This window comes from Heptranchias perlo, chromosome 11 (genome assembly GCF_035084215.1).
Source record: "Heptranchias perlo isolate sHepPer1 chromosome 11, sHepPer1.hap1, whole genome shotgun sequence".
Taxonomy (NCBI): domain Eukaryota; kingdom Metazoa; phylum Chordata; class Chondrichthyes; order Hexanchiformes; family Hexanchidae; genus Heptranchias; species Heptranchias perlo.
The window spans coordinates 65,759,981-65,777,192 of record NC_090335.1 but is presented as its reverse complement, the minus strand read 5'-3'; the positions used below and the strand labels follow the sequence as shown (position 1 = coordinate 65,777,192).

General features: G+C 42.8%; 1 protein-coding gene across 1 annotated transcript in view; it reads right to left on the bottom strand.

The window, feature by feature from the left end:
• LOC137327453 (bromodomain and WD repeat-containing protein 1-like) overlaps window positions 1-17,212 on the bottom strand; it is a 139,787-nt gene that overhangs the window by 85,491 nt on the left and 37,084 nt on the right. The window contains exons 15-16 of the mRNA XM_067993293.1: window positions 6,057-6,191; window positions 1,559-1,687 (exon numbers count right to left, since the gene is read on the bottom strand). Coding sequence (XP_067849394.1) covers window positions 1,559-1,687; window positions 6,057-6,191 — 264 coding nt within the window. The remainder of the gene's footprint in view (window positions 1-1,558; window positions 1,688-6,056; window positions 6,192-17,212) is intronic.

The following is a 17,212-nucleotide window of genomic DNA, read 5'->3' as shown; positions in this document are numbered from 1 at the left end:
GTCCACACCACTCATACATTAAATTCGAAATCCTTGTTTACAAATCCATCCACAGCCTTGCCTCACCCTACATTCCAGTCCTCGACTCTGGGTTCTTGTGCACTCCCTTCTGATATTCTTCACTTGATGTCAGGGCTTTGAACTATCTTGGCCCTAGCTGCTCTTCCTCCTTATGCCTTCACCTTGTTACTTCCCTCCCTGCTTCTAAAAACCTCAAAATTTACCTTTTTGACTGCATCTTCATCAAAGTCTCTTAAATCCTCTACTACTCTGAATATCTATCTCCTTTGTGAAGCATTCGGTGACATTTTATTACGTTAAAGATGCTATACAAATGTAAGTTATTGTTACTGCAGGCAGTAAGGCCTGGATTTTTACTCCGAGCTGTGGAGAGTGGTGGGGGGACACACCATTTCCGGACAGGAAACCCAGAAGTAGAGATTGTCTTTTAAATAGATCGGGGGGGGGGGGTCAAGAACATTGGTGTGGGTGGGGGGGGGGGGTCAGCTTGTCACTGGGATCAGATCGCAGCAGGTAAGCTTGTTGGACCCGAAGGAAACACTCCTGCTCCTCCTGGCCCACAAGCAATGCAATAAAGGCACTTACCAGTTGATCCAGCCCCTCTCGCCTCCTCTTACGTGGCAAGAATCAGAAGGCCTGGAATCCTGGCCCCCAGGAGTTAAAAATAAAAAAGTTATTAAGATGGAGGCATACAGCCTCCTTATAAGGTTTTACTGACTGTCCCACCTCCTGAGAGCGGATTGGTCGCCCACCCCCAACCTGCCTTCATTAAAACCGGAAGTAGGCAGGTTGGAGGCAAGTTGGAGTCGGGTTTTACATTTTTTACCATCCCACCTGCCCTGAGTGTTAAAATTACCCCAAGTGCCAGCACGCTATTCAGCTGTGAAGAGTTTCACAGTCAAGACTGATCTTGGTCTCACCATATGTCAGTGCACATACACCTTCCAAATAGGGTTAATGGATAGTATTCAAAAACAAGAATACCCCAATTGATATTCCCCTGCCCTAATTGAGGGATTTCCGAGGACAACTGTAGCCCTGGTGGAGCTCAGCTAATTCAGCAGAAACTGAGAATTGAGCACATGACCTTCAGCATGTATAGCTTAGGACTACACCAGATATGTCTCAGGGATACTAAACCATCAAAGAGCAATACAAAAAAAGACATTGGATGCTCCATACCAGTTTCAGACTTTTATGCCTACCATGAAGGTAGTTAATTTATAAGATGCCCTCAGGCCAAAAGAGCAGTGGGGAAGGGGCGAGAGGGAAGCCAATATGGAAAACTGTATTTACGACATACTGTTATTTGACAACTTAATAGCCTTTATACACAATTTTTATGGAGGTTCAAAATTGAGCAGTGGAAGATCAGTAAGCTTCAATATGTAGGGATTATGCTGCTTTTACCCATATTAAGCACAGAAACATTACTTCCTTTGCTTCTTCTGGTATATTCAGCAACTGCAGACTTTGCCAATTAAAATGGGCACAAGTAATTTGAAGATCATAAAACAAAGCAACGACATAGGCTTACCTTTTCATACAATTTACTGCACCCAAACCCAAATATAAGCAGATGTCCATGGGAGTCTGTGCAGGAAAAATGCTGGCCATCTGGTGAAAACTTGCAGTCAAATACAGCACCATGACCTTGGCCTTCAATCTGCGAAGGGAGCAGAGAAGTAATTTTATACCTACATAACTGGATTTTAAAGTTTGGAAAAATAGGACATTTAAAAATTCATTTAACAGCAACACTTTTATTTAGAAGAATTTTAGGAGTTTCTATTTTAAATGGAAATTGGTCAAACAGATTTGACCTGATTCAACAGCAGCTATGTGTTTTCTAATCCAAACAATTAATTCAACTGTCGGCAAATCAAGCGAAAGACAAGGGCACCAAGCTAAAACCAGCATTTGTCTGACTAATGCACTGTAATAAATAAAGTCATAAAATAAGGCCTCGATTTAAAGTCTCATCCGAAAGAGGGCACCTCCAACAATGCAGCACTCCCTCAGTACTGCACTGCAGTGTCAGTTTAGATTTTGTGCTCAAGTCTCTGGTGTGGGATTTGAACCCACGACCTTCTGACTAAGAAGCGAAACTGCCAGCTGACACATGTCAGAGAGAAAAATAATGACTGCCGAGCCAACGAGCGAGATATTGGATTTTGGAGGGGGGGGGGGCAGCCTTAAGGGAAAATAGGGACGTGGGGAGCTTAGCTTATCTTGGGGCCTAGGCAGCTGAAGGCATACCTGCCAATGTTCAGACAAAGTTGAGGGAGAGGGAATGTACGAAAGGCACAGAGGAAGAGAGGAGGGAGGGAGTTGTAGTGCTGGAGGAGTGTACAAAGATAGAGAGGAGCAACGCCATTGAAGCATTTAAAACAGATGGATGAACATTTTAAATCTGAGCTACTGGGGAACCAGGAGCCAATGTAGGTCAGTGAGGACAGGGGTGAAAAATGAGCGAGACCTGGTCTCTGATAGGTTACAGGCAGCACAGTTTTGGTAGATCTGACGATTATGGAGAATGAAGAATGAGACACCATCCAGGAGAGCATTGCAATAATCAAGTCTTGATGTGACAAAAGTATAGATGAGGGTGTTAACGGCAGATGGGCTGAGGTAGATGACATTACAGAGGTCAAAGTAGGTGGTCTTTGTAATGGAGATGGTACGGGATTTGAAGCTCAGCTCAGGATCGAATAGTCGAGGCTATGAATAATCTGGCTCTACCTGAGACAGTAACTGGGGAGATGGATGTAGTCGGTGACAGGGGTTTGTGATGGGAGCTGAAGACAATGGCTTCGGTGCTTAGCTGGTGGAAGCCGTAGCTCATCCAAAGCAGATTGGCGGTGAGCAGTCTGACAGATCTGGGTATTATCAGCCAAGAAGCAGAATGTAGATGAGGAAAACGAAGGATCATTGAGGGGAAGCTCCCAAAGTGACAGTGTGAGGATGGGAAGAGAAGCTATGGGCAGAGAAGCTCTGGCTAGTCGGATAGGTAAGAGTGGAACCAAAAACAAGTCAGCAACAGAAATCCATCCATATAAATACAAAGTCAATGTTTTTCTTACCGCACATGGGTCAATAAGTTAGACAAACAAAAAAAATCATTTAGAAAACTGATTCCTTTTCTCAAATCAATTCTGGGGCAGGTGAAATGACGACATCTTGATCAAATCATAGCTTGGGTGTTGGGGTGGTACAACTCTGCTCATGAATTCGTACATTTGACTAGTCCGCCATATAAAAGGCAGATGCAACCACACTTAGTACTCGAGCTTCAAGTTTGCTATTACTGTCGAATTAGCAATTTGTCTCTCTTCTTTTGTGCAGCTTCAATACCCGATTTCTCAAAGTGGTATCTGCATTGGAGAATGGAATTTGCCACCGGAAATCCATAGCAAGTTGCTCTTAAGGGTCCTCATAACTCGAATAGTCCTCCATGGGAATAGTTGCCCTCTTTTAGTTCGAAGACAATCTTGGATTGTTCATTCTCAAAAATCCTAACATCATTCTCATACCATCTCAACTGAGCCTTGATCACCATGACTTTGATCTCCAGTACCTGAGTATCTTTTCTTCCCCTCTGATATTTGTAATAGTGAACGGCTATATAGATGGGAAATTTTCATGGTCTTTGAGATATTTGAGAGTCTATAGATGTTACATCATAGAGAAGACAGGCCCACTGCCTTTTATACTTTGAGTTTGGTCTAGATTTTTGTTCATCCCTTATATGTTTCCTCAAGCAGCCACAAACTGAGCAGGTTTTTCCTCAGTTGATGAGGTGGTCCTTCTTTGCCAGAGGTGCATCTGATGATAGGGTGCTGTCTAGGTAAGTAAACTGCTAGACTGAACTCAGCTGTGCTCCTCCAATGAATAGTGATGATGATGTATACAGTGAACAAGATGTCTTCTTAAACATCATCTCAATCTTTTTCACTTTGATGGGTTGGTCTTTGACTGCAGACAAATAATGGTAGGTGATATTTTGGAAACCTTCTAATGTGTGGGCCAATACAGCATAATAATCAGGAAACAGGACCTCGAACAATTTTTTAAAAAATTTTAGTCATTGGTGGAATGTGTATCTATTATTTGCCCCACGCCCGAGTTTCACTAAGGAAAGCTAACATCAATCATGTAATAAGCAATCTCTGGCCACTAGGGCAGTCACCTCTTTGGGAAGTCAGATGGGGCCAATCATGCAATAATAAGTGATTCCCTTTTCCATTTGTTTCCAATGCTTGTTAGATGACACAACAGCTGTAGCAGGATAGCCTAGGCAGTTGAAATACACAATTTTTGGAGCACATTTTCTAGTCCCCTGCCTCTTCAGTAACAAGCGTAGAAAGCGCTGCCGAGTCAGCTACGATGCTATGGAAAAAAAGTTAGCGACACCAATCAAAGAGTATCCAAAACCCTGCATTGTCCATGTTCAAGTTCACAACTTCTCTTCCTCATCTACATGCTACACCTCGGTGATATCTATAGACATGGGGTCAGCTTCCAATCGTGCACTCACAACATCCAGCTCCACCTCTCCACCACCTGTGTGTTGTCAAATTGTCTGTTTGACATTAAGTGGTGTATGATTTAGAATTTCTTCCAAATGAGCATCGGGAAGCTCCAGCCATAATTAGGTGTTAGCCATAGCTCAGTGCTAGCGCTCTCACCTCAGAGTCAGAAGGTTGAGGGTTCAAGTCCCATTCCCAGAGATTGAAGCACAAAATTTAGGCTGACATTCCAGTATAATACCGAGGGAGTGCTGCACTGCCGGAGGTGCCGTCTTTCAGATGTTAAACTGAGGACCCATCTGCCCTCTCAGGTGGATCTAAAAGATCCCAAGTTACTATTTCAAAGAAGAGCAGGTGAGTTCTCCCTGGTGTCCTGGCCAATATTTGTCCCTCAACCATCACAAACAGATTATCTGGTGATTATTGCATTGCTGTTTGTGGGGCCTTGCTGTGCGCAAATTGGCTCTTGCGTTTCCTACATTACAACAGTGACTACACTTCAAAAGTACTTCATTTGCTATAAAACGCTTTGGAATGTCCTGAAGTGAAAGGCGCTATATAAATGCAAGTTTGTTCGTTCTTCTTTTAATATCTGCTCCCTTGTCACTAACTCCACTCCCCTTGCCAACCACTTGTTTAGGCAGAATTTGGCCATGTGAAACTTTTGTGTTCTGCTTAATCCAGAGCTGAGCCTCAAATGCCACATCCTATCCGTTGCCAAGACTGCTTATTTCTGCATCTGCAACATCACCCTCCTCTACCCCCACCTTGCCTAAAAGCCCACCTAAAAACATATCCATGCTTTTGTCACCTCTCAACTCAAATCCTCCAATATCCTCTTTGCTACCCTCCCATCCTTAAATTCTGCTGCCTATTTTCTCAAAACAATCAAGCTTTTGCTTACCTCTCCTCAATCTCCCAGCATGCCATGGTGTCCATTCCTTTATTTTCCTATAAAGCACTATGGGATATTTTTCTACATTAACACTTATTGCTATAGTGAGGAAGATAAATGCAGGAATCTGCTTCACTGCACCTACCACATTCCAATGGCAAGAGTCAAGGTAGGTCACCTGCAGGAAATAGTCACCAACACCTTCATGTGCCCAAGTCAGTGAACTTACAAGATGAAGATTCCATCGCCAAATTTACCACTGTAAACGTGTACTTGAATATGTTCCTCCATATTCATTGGTGGCTACATCACCAGTCACCCTCATCTATATTTGTCTGTCAGCCTTGAAAGCTATCTGCTGTGGCCGCTGCCAGAACATAGGCCGAGGCGAAGTGAGGACTATGGTTCCTCAATGAACAAAAGTGGTATTATCACTTCTGAGCATCCCAAATATAGATTTGAGATGAACGAATAAAGAGCAAAGAAACAGAGATTCTAGCTCGCATATATACTTAGTAGACACAAGAATCCCACTTACATGAAAAGATTGAAGGTTTTCCAAACTGGAGGAAAATGTTGAATGCATCTCTTCCTCTGCTTTGTACACTTACCATGTTAAAGTAATGGTGAGATTTTGTGCCTTTGGTAATATCCCAAATAAAGATATTGCCATCATGGCCAGCAGACAAAATAATTCTCGAGTCAAATGGATGTGGCTCCAAAACAAATACTTCATCTTCATGACCCTGAAAAAGTAACAGAAGTTCATCAGGTTGTAATACCGTTTAAAATGAAATTACACAAATTTTACTACTGACAGCTTTTCACACAATAGATACATTTGAGGGAAGCCCTGTGACCCATCTTAGCTCAACTGCTCAATGAATCTAATTTCATTCATTCATTCCCCCACATCCAGATGTGCAGCTGTTTAAATGATTCCAGGATTCAGACACATAGGACAATCAGGCACAAGCAATAAAGTCTGATTGTACTTGAGCAATTTCCAGTTGTTGCAACAAGTTGGCAGGAGGTAGGGCACCTGGATGAAGCATTAGAGAGGAGATGCAAAGTGCACAGAGGACTGGGAGAGACAAACAGCATTAGAATAAAGAGTAGTTCAGAAGTAGGAGGGATCAGACGGTTGGGGGGGGGGGGGACGTGAGGCAGACTAAGATGGGTTTAGAGTGCATGTGCGTAAATGCACAGAGCATGGTAAATAAGGTTGGTGAGCTGCAGGCACAAGTAGCCATATGGGATTATGATATAGTGGCAATAACAGAGACCTGGCTCAAACAAGGAGGAATGGGCACTTAATATTCCTGACGACAATGTATTTAAGAAAGATAGGGAAGAAAAAAAGAGTGGGGGGGTGGGTGGCAATATTGATCAGAGCACTAGCAAGGGATAATGTACTTGAGGGTTCAAAGACAGAATCTATTTGGTTAGAATTAAGGAACAATAGAGGAGCTATTACACTGCTGGGTGTATACTATAGGCCATCAAATAGTGAGAAGGAGATAGAGGAGGAAATGTGCAGGCAAATTGCAGAAAGATGCAAGAACTTTAGAGTAGTGATAAAGGGGACTTCAATTATCCTAATATAGACTAGGAAAATAACAGTGTAAAGGGCAAAGAGGGGGTGGAATTCCTGAAACATGTACAAGAGAACTTTCTTGATCAGTATCTTTTCAGCTCACTGAGGAAGGAAGCAGTGCTGGATCGAGTTCTGGGGAATGAAGTATGGCAAGTAGAGCATGTTTCAGTGGGAGAGCATTTGGGAAACAGTGATCACAATATTCGGTTTAGAGTAGTTATGGAAAAGGACAAGGAAAAATTAAATGTGAAAATACTCAACTGGAGGTGGGGTAATTTCAGTGAGTTGAAAAGGGATCTGGCCCAGGTGGGCTGGAATCAAAACAGCAAATGAGCAATGAGAAGCCTTCAAAGTAGAGATAGTTCGGATACAGACTAGACATTCCCACAAGGGGGAAAAGGAAGGGCATCCAAAGTTAGAGCTCCCTGGATGACTAAAGATATAGCGATTAAAATGAAACAGAAAAAGGAGGCTTATGATAAATGTTTGGGTTCATAATTCAGTAGAGAACCAAGCTGAATACAAAAAGTACAGGGGAGAACTGACAAAGGAAAGAGAGGTAAAGTAACTGTATGAGAATAGATTAGCGGGTAACATAAAAGGGACATAAACATATAAATAGTAAAAGGGTAGTCAAAGGAAGGGTGGGGCTGATTAGGGACCAAAAAGGAGATCTTCTTGGCAGAGGGCATGGTTGAAGTATTAAATGAGTACTTTGCATCTGTCTTCACAAAAAGAGGATGCTGCCAATGTCACAGTAAAGGAGAAGATAGTAAAGGAGGAGGTAGTAAAAGAGGATAGGATAAAAATAGATAAAGGAGGTACTTAAAACATTCAAAGTAGAAAAGTCACCCGGTCCGGTGGGATGCATCCTAGGTTGCAGAGAGGAATAAGGGTGGAAATTGTGATGGCTCTGGCCACAATCTTCCAATCCTCCTTACATATCAGAGTGGTGCCAGAGGACTGGAGGATTGCAAATGTTACAACCCTGTTCAAAGGGAAGAGGGACAATTCCGGCAACTACAGGCCAGTAAGCCTAACGGCGGTGGTGGAGAAACTTTTAGAGACATTAATCCAGGACAAAATTAATTGGCACGTGGAAAAATGTGGGTTAATAAATGAAAGCCAGCACAAATGTGTTAAAGGTAAATGTGTATGACTAACTTGATTTTGTTCTTTGATAAAGTAACAGAGGGCTCATGAGGGTAGTGCGGTTGATGTATATATGAACTTTCAAAAGGCGTTTGATAAAGTGCCACATAATAGACTTGAAAATTGAAACCCATGGGACTAAAAGGGGGGCAATTGCTGCGTGGATACGAAATTGTCCAAGGGGCAGGAAGCAGGGAGTAGTGAACGGTTGTTTTTCATACTAGAGGGAAGTATGCAGTGATGTCCCCCGGGGTCAGTGGTGGGACCACTGCTTTTTTTGATATATATTAATGACCTGGACTTAGGTATACAGGGCATAATTTCACAGTTTGCAGATGACACAAAACTCAAATGTAGTAAACTGAGGTGAATAGTAACAGACTTCAGAAGGACATAGACAGACTAATGAAATGAGCAGACACATGGCAGATGATTTTTAACAGAGAAGTGTTAAGTGATTCCTTTTGGTAGGAAGACTGAGGAAAGGCAATATAAATTAAATGGTACAATTTTAAAGGGGGTGAAGGAACGGAGACCCCTGGCAGTGTATGCACACAAGTCTCTGAAGATGTTAGGGCAAGTTGAGAAGGCCGTTAAAAAGGCATACAGGATCCTTGGCTTTATAAAGAGGCATAGTGTACAAAAGCAAGGAAGTTATGATAAACCAGCTGGAGTACTGTGTCCAATTCTGGGTACCACACTTTAGGAAGGATGTCAAGGCCTTAGGAAGAGATTTACCAGAAATGAAAGGCTTCAGTTACATGGAGAGACTAGAGAAACTAGGGTTGTTCTCCTTGGAATAGAGACAGTTACAGGGAGATTTGATAGAGGTGTTCAAAATCATGAAGGGTTTTGGTAGAGTAAATAAAGAGAAAATGTCTCCAGTGGCAGAAGGGTCAGTAACCAGAGAACACAGATTTAATATAATTAGCAAAAGAACCAGAGGCAACATGAGAGAAAAAAAAAATTTAGGCAGCGCATTGTTATGATCTGAAATGTACTGCCTGAAAGGATGGTGAAAGTAGATTCAATAGTAACTTTCAATGGGGAATTGGATAAATACTTGAAGTGTAAAAATTTGCAGGGCTACGGGGAAAGAGCTGGGTAGTAGGACTAATTGGATAACTCTTTCAAAGAGCCAGCACAGGCACAATGGGCCAAATAACCCCCTTCTGTGCTGTATCATTCTATGATTCTAAGTTGCATCCATGTAACTATCCTAATATATTATTGTTATCCCAGTCTATAAGGGGCAAAGAAGGGGTGGAATTTTTGAAATGTGTTCAGGATAACTTTCTCGACCAGTATGTTTTCAGCCCAACAAGGAAGGAGGCATTGCTGGACTTGGTTCGAGGGAATGAGATGGGCCAAGTGGAGCAAGTGTCAGTAGGGGAGCATTTAAAGAGCAGCGATCATAGTATCATAAGGTTTAGTATAGCTAAGGAAAAGGACTCTGACCATTCTAAAGTAAAAATACTCCAATGGAGGAGGGCCAATTTCAGTGGGATGAGGACAGAGCTGGCCCGTGTAAATTGGAATCAAAGAATGGCAGCCAAAACTGTAATTGAACAGTGGGCGGCCTTTAAAGCGGAGATGATTTGGGTACAGACAAGGTACATTCCAACGAGGGAGAAAGGTAGGGCAACTAAAGTCAGAGCTCCCTAGATGACAAAGGAGATAGAAAGATCAAACGGAAAAAAGCAGCGTATGACAGGTGTCAGGTTGATAACACAAGTGAGAACCAGGCAGAATATATAAAGTTCAGAGGGGAAGTAAAAAAGGAAATAAGAGGGGCAAAGAGAGAGTATGAGAATAGACTAGCAAACATCTTAAAAGGGAATCCAAAAGTCTTCTACAGGCATGTTAACAGTAAACAGGTAATAAGAGGGGTGGGGCCAATTAGGGACCACAAAAGAGATCTACTCATGGAGGCAGTGGGCATGGCTGAGGTACTGAATGTGTACTTTGCATCGGTCTTTACCAAGGAAGAAGATGCTGCCAGAGTCTCGGTAAAGGAAGATATAGTTAAGATACTGGACGGGCTAAAAATAGAGAAAGAGGTACTAGAAAGGCTAGCTATACTTAAAATAGATAAGTCACCTGGTCCGGATGGGATGCACCGTAGGATGCTGAGGGAAGTAAGGGCAGAAATTGCAGAGCTACTGGCCATAATCTTCTACACATCCTTACGATACGGGGGTGGTGCCAGAGGACTGGAGAATTGCAAATGTTACACCCTTGTTCAAAAAAGGGTGTAAAGATAAACCCAGCAACTATAGGCCTGTCAGTTTAACCTCGGTGGTATGGAAACAATAATCCGGGACAGAATTAACAGTCACTTGGACGAGTGTGGATTGATTAGGGGAAGCCAGCATGGATTTGTTAAAGGCAAATCGTCTCTAACCAACTTGATAGTTTTTTGATGAGGTAACAGAGAGAGAAGATGTGGGCAATGCAGTTGATGTGGTGTATATGGATTTTCAAAAAGCGTTTGACAAAGTGCCACATGGTAGGCTTGCTATTAAGATTGCAGCCCATGGAATAAAGGGGGCAATAGCAACATGGATACAGAATTGGCGAAATGACAGGAAACAGAGAGTAGTGGTGCACGTTGTTTTTTGGACTGGAAGAAGGTGTGCAGTGGCGTTTCCCAGGGGTCAATGCTGGGACCGCTGCTTTTCTTTATGTATATTAATAACTTGGAAGTACGGGGCACAATTTCAAAATTTGCAGGTGACACAAAACTTGGAAGGGTAGTGAACAGTGAGGAGGACAGTGATAGACTTCAAGAGGATATAGACAGGCTGGTGGAATGGGAGGATACGTGGCAGATGAAGTTTAACGCTGAAAAATGCGAGGTGATGCATTTCAGTAGGAAAAATGAGAGGCAATATAAACTAGAGGGCATAATTCTAAAAGGAGTAAAGGAACAGAGGGATCTGGGGGCATATCTGCACAAATCGTTGAAGGTGGCAGGGCAGGTTGAGAAAGCGGTTAAAAAAAGCATACGGGGTCCTGGGCTTTATAAATAGAGACATAGAATACAAAAGCAAGGAAGTCACGATGAACCTTTATGAAACACTGGTTCGACCACAACTGAAGTAATGTGTCCAGTTCTGGGCACCGCACTTTAGGAAGGATGTGAAGGCTTTCGAGATTGTGCAGAAGAGATTTACTAGAATGATTCCAGGGATGAGGGACTTTAGTTTTGTGGATAGACTGGAGAAGCTGGGATTGTTCTCCTTGGAACAGAGAACGTTGAGAGGAGATTTGATAGAGGTGTTCAAAATCATAGAATCATAGAAGTTACAACATGGAAACAGGCCCTTCGGCCCAACATGTCCATGTCGCCCAGTTTATACCACTAAGCTAGTCCCAATTGCCTGCACTTGGCCCATATCCCTCGATACCCATCTTCCCCATGTAACTGTCCAAATGCTTTTTAAAAGACAAAATTGTACCCGCCTCTACTACTGCCTCTGGCAGCTCGTTCCAGACACTCACCACCCTTTGAGTGAAAAAATTGCCCCTCTGGATCCTTTTGTATCTCTCCCCTCTCACCTTAAATCTGTGCCCCCTCGTTATAGACTCCCCTACCTTTGGGAAAAGATTTTGACTATCGACCTTATCTATGCCCCTCATTATTTTATAGACTTCTATAAGATAACCCCTTAACCTCCTACTCTCCAGGGAATAAAGTCCCAGTCTGTCTAACCTCTCCCTGTAAGTCAAACCATCAAGTCCCGGTAGCATCCTAGTAAATCTTTTCTGCACTCTTTCTAGTTTAATAATATCCTTTCTATAATAGGGTGACCAGAACTGTACACAGTACTCCAAGTGTGGCCTCACCAATGCCCTGTACAACTTCAACAAGACATCCCAACTCCTGCATTCAATGTTCTGACCAATGAAACCAAGCATGCTGAATGCCTTCTTCACCACCCTATCCACCTGTGACTCCACTTTCAAGGAGCTATGAATCTGTACTCCTAGATCTCTTTGTTCTATAACTCTCCCCAACGCCCTACCATTAACGGAGTAGGTCCTGGCCCGATTCGATCTACCAAAATGCATCACCTCACATTTATCTAAATTAAACTCCATCTGCCATTCATCGGCCCACTGGCCCAATTTATCAAGATCCCGTTGCAATCCTAGATAACCTTCTTCACTGTCCACAATGCCACCAATCTTGGTGTCATCTGCAAACTTACTAACCATGCCTCCTAAATTCTCATCCAAATCATTAATATAAATAACAAATAACAGCGGACCCAGCACCGATCCCTGAGGCACACCGCTGGACACAGGCATCCAGTTTGAAAAACAACCCTCGACAACCACCCTCTGTCTTCTGTCGTCAAGCCAATTTTGTATCCAATTGGCTACCTCACCTTGGATCCCATGAGATTTAACCTTATGTAACATCCTACCATGCGGTACCTTGTCAAATGCTTTGCTGAAGTCCATGTAGACCACGTCTACTGCACAGCCCTCATCTATCTTCTTGGTTACCCCTTCAAAAAACTCAATCAAATTCGTGAGACATGATTTTCCTCTCACAGGGTCTAGAGAGAGTCGGTAGAGAAACTGTTCCCATTGGTGGAAGGATCAAGAACCAGAGGACATAGATTTAAGGTGATTGGCAAAAGAACCAAAGGTGACATGAAAAACTTTTTTACGCAGCGAGCGGTTGGGATCTGGAATGCACTGCCCGAGGGAGTGGTAAGAGGCAGATTCAATCATGGCCTTCAAAAGGGAACTGGATAAGTACTTGAAACGAAAAAATATGCAGGGCTACGGAGATAGGGCGGGGGAGTGTGATTAGCTGGATTGCTCTTGCATACAGCCGGCACGGACTTGATGGGCCAAATGGCCTCCTTCTGTGCTGAAACCTATGATTCTATGCCTACTAATGCTGGCAAAGTCTCTGGCTTAACAACACTGACTACTTAACAGTTGAATTTCTCTGCATCAAAAAAGGCCTTTACATCAGCACAACCACAAGTTTAAGCCAGCCCAAGACTCTAAGATGTTTATTTCACAGCTAAAATTTAAGTGCATTGACTCCCATTCAGTTGGCTAGATTTAGAACCTGTGCTGACTATTAAATTTTGCTATGCACGGTCACATTTCACTATCACCTTAGAGCAGCAAATCAGCCTGCACAGGGTGAACAGACAAAAGAAAAATCCCCAAAGGTGTATGAACACAGACGTAATGCTGAAATTACAAACATGAGTATTCATAAAAATCCTCCATAAAAACAAGTTGCTAGATTCAAAATAGCAGCACTATTCCAGAGAAGCAATCCTTGATACTCATGTTTGCAAACGAAAAGACTGCAAAATGGCTCCAAAAGCATGGGATTTGAATATCTAATGTAGTTCTGAAAACTTCGATTGTATTCGATGAGTGCACTAGAATTATTGCCTCAATAGTTCTGGAAGTCAGCATTTAAGCCCTAAGACACAAAAGCTCCACCATCCTCGATAATAAGAGAGGGCAATACTTCTCTACTTACAGCCTAAAATTTTCCAATCATGGTGAACCTTCACAACATTATTTGGACCTTGTAATTTAATTTATGGGGGGGGGGGGGATTTTAAATTTTCCTTACGGTTTTTAAGAGCATAAGTAATAGGAGCAGGAGTAGGCCATACGGCCCCTCGAGCCTGCTCCACCATGCAATAAAATCATGACTGATCTTCTACCTCAACTCCACTTTCCTGCCCAATCCCCATATCCCTTGATTGCCTTCGTGTCCAAAAATCAACAATCTCAATCTTGAATATACTCAATGACTGAGCATCCACAGCCCTCTGGAGTAGAGACTACCAAAGATTTACAACCCTGAGTGAAGAAATTTCTCCTCATCTCAGTCCCAAATGGCCAACCCCTTATCCTGAGACTATGACCCCTAGTTCTAGACTCCCCAGTCAGGGGAAACAACCTTTCTTTTCCATCAAGTGGTCGTTGCTGCAGCAACTTGCAATCATAGCACACCACTGACAAAGAAAAACATCCCAGGGTGCTTCACAGAGCAGTGAGGAAAAACTGGCACTGAGCCAAGGAGGAACGATTAGGAGTGAGCAAAACCTTGGTCAAAGAGGTTGATTTTGATGGAGGTCTTAATGGAGGCGTGTGTAGCGGGGGGGGGGGGGGGGAGGAAGAAAAAGAGACATACAAAAGGCTGGAGTCAGAGGATTAGAGAGATTCAAGTGTTGTAGGTAGTTACAGACATAGTGAGGGAATTAAGAGCAAGGATGACAATTTTAAATTGAAGACATTAAGGGACCTGGAGCCAACGTATGTAATAAGGAAGTGGGTGAGGGATGAACAGGACTTGGTCCGGGATAGGATATACATGGCAAAGTTTTGGATGAGCATAGTTTATGGAAGGTGAAGGATGGGATGTCAATGAGGAGATCATTAGAATAATCATTTAGTGGAGACAAAGGCAAGCAGAAGAATTTCAGCAGCAGTTGGGCTGCAGTGGGGGCAGAAGCAGTTAACGTTAGAGGTGGAAGTAGGCAGGCTTTCTGATGGAGAGGCTATGGGGTCAGAAAGCTCAGCTCAGGGTTGACCAGGACGGTAAAAATGTGAACAGTCTGGTTCAGATAGACACTGTGGCTGGGGAGTGGATGCAGTGGTGAGCGCCAAAGACAACAGTTTCAGTCTTTCCAATTTAGCTCAAGAAAGCAACAGCTCATCCAGGAACTGGTTGCTGGACAAGCAGTCTGATGCAGTTGAGGAGTCGAGAGAGGTGATGGAGAAGAGGAGCTGGGGGTAGTACCTATGGAAGCTGACCCTATGTCTGTGGATGATGTCGCCAAGGGGCGACATATAGATGAGGAAAAGGGGGCAGAGGACGAATCCTCGCGTGACTCCAGAAGCGTATGTGCAGGAGTGACAACAGAAGATATTGCTAGAGATGCTCTGGTTACAATTGAATAGGTAAGTGGAAGCAATCAAGGACAGTCCCATGGAGGTGGACAATCAAGGTGAAGCACTGAAGAAGAATAGTGTGATAAAGCTGCAGAGAAGTCAAGGAAGATGGAGAAGGAAAATGCACCACCGTCAGAGAGAATGTCATTCATGACTTTGATTCTGTTTGTTTCGGTACTGTGTCGAGGGGTTGGGAAACAGTAACTTGATTTGAGGGAATGAAAAGGGAGCTGCAGGAGAGTTGGGCGTGGATTTTGGAGGCATTATCACATTCAACACACTTGGAGAGGGAGGTAAATTGGAGATGGAGCGGGTAGTTAATAAGAATGGAGGGGTTGAGGGTGGGGACAATGACAGCAGCTTACGTAATACCACAGAATGAACACAAGTGTGTTCTGCACCTCCAATTTGAATTACTGATCCCAGCATCATTGCTGTGGGGAGACACCAAGTAAAGTTCAGCAGAGGAAGATATAGGGATCAGTTTGCAGTTAGCCCTGAGGAAATCTAAGGGGAAGCCATATTATTTTGTTTAAAAAACTTACTCTCTCCCCTCCTCCCAAAAATGTTCCCCTCTTGCTAGCATTATGAATTAGATCCTCCCAATTTATTTTCCCATCTATTTAAAATGATTACAGTATTAGATGGGATTGGACTACGAGAGAATAAGAAACGGTCTAAGATAGGTTTAGAGTGCATATGTGTAAACGCATGAAGCGTGATAAATAAAGTTGGTGAGCTGCAGGTGTAAATAGCCACTTGGAGTACGATGTAGTGGCGATAACGAAGACCTGGCTCAAAAAAGGGCAGGATTGGCTACTAAATAGTCCTGGATACTAGGGGTTCAGGAAAGATAGGGAAGGAAAAAAGGAGGGAGGGGCGAGTGCCAGTATTGATTAATAAGAATATTGCAGTGCTGGAGAGAGAGTATGTCCTTGATGGGTCAAGGACAGAATCTATTTGGTTAGAGTTAAGAAACTAGAGGTACTGTGCACTATAGAGGATACACTACTGGGTGTATTCTATAGGCCACCAATTAGTGCCCATGTACGAATCAATGCATAAATTGCAACAATTATACATTCCTTTCTAGTGCAAAAACACAAAAGGAAAAGCAGCCCAACCATGGCTAACAAAAGAAATTAAGGGTAGTATTAGATCCAAAGAGGAGTCATATAAGGTTGCCAGAAAAAGTAGCAAGCCTGAGGATTGGGAGCAGTTTAGAATTCAGCAAAAAAGAACCAAGAGATTGATTAAGAGGGGAAAAATAGAGTATGAGAGTAAACTTGCAAGGAACATACAAGTGGACTGCAAAAGCTTCTACAAGTATGTAAAAAGAAAAAGATTAGTGAAGACAAATGTAGGTCCCTTAGTCAGAAGCAGGAGAATTTATAATAGGGAACAAGGAAATGGCAGAGCAATTAAACAAATACTTCGGTTCTGTCTTCACAGAAGACGACACAAATAACGTCCCAGAAATGCTAGGGAACCAAGCAAAAAGTGAGAAGGAGGAATTAAAGGAGATTAGTATTAGTAAAAATAGTGCTGGAGAAATTAATGGGACTGAAAGCCGATAAGTCCCCATGGCCTGATAATCTGCATCCCAGAGTACTAAAAGAGGTAGCCATGGAAATAGTGGATGCATTAGTTGTCACCTTCCAAAATTCTATAGATTATGGAACAGTTCCTACAGATTGGAGGGTGGCAAATGTAACCCCACTATTTAAAAAAGGAGTGAGAAAACAGGGAACTACAGTCCGGTTAGCCTAACATCGGTAGTAGGGAAAATACTAGAGTCTATTATAAAGGATGTGATAACAGGACACTTAGAAAATATCAACGGGATTAGACAAAGTCAACATGGATCTACAAAAGGGAAATAATGTTTGACAAACCTACTGGAGTTTTTTGAGGATGTAACTGGTAGAATAGATAAGGGAGAACCAGTGGATGTGGTTTATTTGGATTTTCAGAAGGCCTTTGATAAAGTCCCACATAAGAGGTTAGTGTGCAAAATTGAAGCACATGGGATTGGGGGTAATATACTTGCATGGATTGAAAATTGGTTGA